Raw genomic sequence first — 3,787 nt, forward strand, 5'->3', positions numbered from 1 at the left:
CATCTGGTCGCACCACATTTAGAAACTCCAATTTTCCAATAGTGTCGGAAATTACAGTTCAACTTTGCATCAAAGTATTACTACCTACACATATGACCTAACAGGCGAAGAGCCATACTCGTGTTGTCTTGAATTTCAACGAGTAAAGAAAAAGAAAACAATTTGCATTGAGCAAAATCATTTCAGAGTGTTTACGCGTAACGAAATATGGATACTATAGGGTCCTATAGTACTGTCATACTTTCATACTATCGTACTGTCGTTTCTATTGTTTCTCACCGACCGGCAACGTAGAACTAGGATTACAAGCAGCAGTCCGGCTACAAGGCAGCCGACAGTGGCTCCGACCACCACTCCGACTGCAACAGGACTTGTAGCTGTAAAGTCAAGCACAAATTAAAGTAAATAGAAGTAGTACTAGTACCCAATTCATCAAACAGACCACCACGGTTAGTGCTTCAGTGAACTTCATACGAACTTTCACTGACACGTCTTGCCACTTTCACATAATCAAATCACACGTTCTTCTTTCACATCCCAGAAGGTTCCACTCTGAAACCTTCTTTCCTAGAACTACTTCGTAATGGAACGAGCTTTTTTTCGTAATACTATCCTCATGGGTACAGCGTATGACATCTCATTATAGTACGAAAAAGTAGCATTGTTTTGTGGTAAACCTGAAGGAAATTTTAAAAAATATTTCATAGTATACTGGATCATACACCTACAAAAATACAAAAGAGTAAGGCCCAAGAATGCGTAGAATTTAGCTGAGAAAAAATACCCTAATTTCCCCCCGAAAATGGTTTCCTTCAATGTACAATGTGTTTCTATGACATTACCTTCCGTTGTTGTCAAGAAAGTTGTTGGAGCTGTGATGACTTCCGTAACGGTTGTAGAAACTGGAGTTGTGTGAGATGTGGTGACTTCCGTTGCGGTGATTCGAGCTGTTGAAGATGTGGTGACTTTCGTTGTAGAAACAGTGACTTCTGTTGTGGAAACTAGCACTTTTGCAGCTGTGGTGACTTTCGCTGTAGAAACTGGAGTTGTTGGAGATGTGGTGCCTTTCGTTGAGGTAATTCGAACTGTTGAATATGTGGTGACTTTTGTTGTAGAAACTGGAGCTGTTGGAGATGTGATGACTTTCGTTGTAGTGATTCGAGCTGTTGAAGATGTGGTGACATTCGATGAAGAAACTGGGGGTGTTGGAGATGTGGTGACTTTCCTTGCAGTGATTGGAGCTGTTGGGGCCATGGTGGCACTCGGTGTAGAAACTGAAGCTGTTGGAGATGTAGTGACATTCGTTGTTGTAACCGGGTGTGTTGGAGCTGTGGCGACATTCGTTGTAGAAACTGGAGCTGTTGGAGATGTGGTTGCTTCCGTTGTTGTAACCGAATGTGTTGGAGCTGTGGCGACATCCGTTGTAGAAACTGGAGATCTTGGACATGTGGTGACTTTCGTTGTAGTGATTCGAGCTGTTGAAGATGTGGTGACATTCAATGAAGAAACTGGAGCTGTTGGAGATATGGGTACTTCCGGTGTTGTAACCGGATGTGTTGGAGCTATGGCGACAATCGTTGTAGAAACTGGAGCTGTTGGAGATGTGGTTGCTTTCGTTGTTGTAACCGAATGTGTTGGAGCTGTGGCGACATCCGTTGTAGAAACTGGAGATCTTGGACATGTGGTGACTTTCGTTGTAGTGATTCGAGCTGTTGAAGATGTGGTGACATTCGATGAAGAAACTGGAGCTGTTGGAGATATGGTTACTTCCGGTGTTGTAACCGGATGTGTTAGAGCTGTGGTGACATCCGTTGTAGAAATTGTATTTCTTGAAATGTTGGTCAATTCCGTTGTTGTACCCGTAGTTGTTGGAGTTGTGCTGGCGGCTGTTATCGTAACTGTAGTTGTTGGAGCTGGACGACAGAGAGCAAAGGTGCAAGATCATGTAAATGAATTTTAGTCTTTACATGTGCGAAGGCTAGTAGGCCACAACCGTAATTACAACACAAATTGTTAACTTCCAGGTGTAATATACCTCCACATGGCGATATTTTCACGCGAGAGAAACACACTATTGACTTAAGAAAACACCACTAAGAGCAACTCTGACTAACTATTGATAGAGGTACGTCAGAAGTTCTTCGCTAACTTTGTAGATGTACACATTGTATGTTACCTATTTTCTTACATTTTACGCATGGATCTTAAAGCAGGGGTACGCCACGTTAGGTATGCTTGGTAGGTAACATTGGGTAGGCTGGCAAACGGCCCTCATAATATTAATGAGATGTGTAAAACGACGCTAGGTAGACAGACATACAAATAAAGCCTTTACCATCTAAAATAGGTCCAAAATTTTGTGACTACGTATAAGGACAATTCGATGGACATATTGATATCACATATAAACATGACAGTCGTCTAACGTGTGCATGTTGGAACATCATTACTCCATGTTCCGTCAGCTCGGCAACTCGTAGCAGCAGCGCCGTTCCGTACGTATCCCGTGTTGCAGGTGAACGTGACCAATGTCGGGAAGAAGTGTGGCCCGGGCGGAGCTAGCGATCCAAAGGACGGGGCAGTCAGATTCGGACATTGGATAGCTGTAATGTAAAATACATTTTCTGTCCAAGCTGTATATATGATCACAACTTCTTATTATCTATGAATTCTGCGAAGTAGGATTTTTTCCTATTAAAAGGAGTCTGCACAACAGACCATTCTATAATTACTACGTACAAAATATTCAGAATGACGAATGTTAGAGGATGTTTTGTTTCTATATATGTCCAAATACTGAAAGATCATCATTTCTTGAAGATTCTAAACTAATATTTACGTGTGCAGGTTGGCACAGGATTGCTCCATGTTCCGTCTGCTTGGCAGGTCGTATCGGAGGCACCGTTCAACTCGTATCCGGCGTAACAGGAGAAAACAAGAACACTCTGGTAGAAGGATGCAGACTCTAAGATGACTTCAGCAGTAGGACAAAGAGTTGTTGGATCAGTGGTGACTTCTGTTGTCAGGGATGTTGTGAATTCTGTTGTCGCGACGGATGTTGTAGCAGCTGTGGTGACATCCGTTGTTTGAGCCGTTGTGACTTCTGTGGTCGGAGATGTTGTGACTTTTGTTGTTGGAAGTGAAGTTGTTGGAACTGTCGTAACTTCTGTTGCTGAAGCTGTTGTGGCATCTGTTGTTGGAGATGTTGTGACTTCTGATGTTGGAGATGAAGTTGTTGGAGCTGTCGTGAATTCTGCTGTTGGTGCTGTGGTAACATTTGTTGCTGAAGGTAAAGTTGTTGGAGGAGTTGTGACTTCTGTTGTTGGTACTGTGGAGATTTCTGTTGTTGGTGCTGAGGTAACTTTTGTTCTGGGAGCTGTTGTGTCTTCTGTTGTTGGAGCTGTGGTGATTTTTGTTGTTTGAGCTGTAATGACTTCTGTTGTTGGTGCTGTGGTGATTTCTGTTGCTGGAGCTGTGGTGACTTCTGTTGTTGGTGCTGTGGTGATTTCTGTTGCTGGAGCTGTGGTGAGTTCTGTTGTTCGAGCTGTAGTGATTTCTGGTTTTGATGCTTTGGTAACTTTTGTTGTTGGAGCTGTTGTGTCTTCTGTTGTTGGAGCTGTAGTGATTTCTGTTGTTGGGGCTGTGGTGATTTCTGTTGTTGGAGCTGTGGTAACTTTTGTTGCTGGAGGTTTGGTGATTTCTGTTGTTGAGGCTGTTGTGACTTCTGTTGTTGGTACTGTGGTGAGTTCTGTTGTTGTAGCTGTGGTACGTCTGTTGTTAGAGCTGT

At 43.0% G+C, this 3,787-nt stretch overlaps 2 protein-coding genes across 2 annotated transcripts in view; both read right to left on the reverse strand.

The window, feature by feature from the left end:
• Positions 1–838: 838 nt before the first annotated feature.
• Positions 839–2,043, reverse strand: LOC118410974 (probable serine/threonine-protein kinase clkA). Its single transcript, XM_035812962.1, has 2 exons — positions 2,036–2,043; positions 839–1,913 (listed from the first exon to the last, which is right to left on the reverse strand). Exons 1-2 carry the CDS (start codon positions 2,041–2,043, stop codon positions 839–841), a joined length of 1,083 nt encoding a protein of 360 aa, XP_035668855.1.
• Positions 2,044–2,828: 785 nt separating this feature from the next.
• Positions 2,829–3,787, reverse strand: part of LOC118410975 (integumentary mucin A.1-like) — a 17,277-nt gene continuing 16,318 nt past the window's right edge. Inside the window, exon 2 of the mRNA XM_035812963.1 lies at positions 2,829–3,783. Within this exon, the coding sequence (XP_035668856.1) occupies positions 2,829–3,783 (955 nt within the window). The remainder of the gene's footprint in view (positions 3,784–3,787) is intronic.

Source organism: Branchiostoma floridae, chromosome 3 (genome assembly GCF_000003815.2).
Source record: "Branchiostoma floridae strain S238N-H82 chromosome 3, Bfl_VNyyK, whole genome shotgun sequence".
NCBI classification, from domain to species: Eukaryota; Metazoa; Chordata; class Leptocardii; order Amphioxiformes; family Branchiostomatidae; genus Branchiostoma; species Branchiostoma floridae.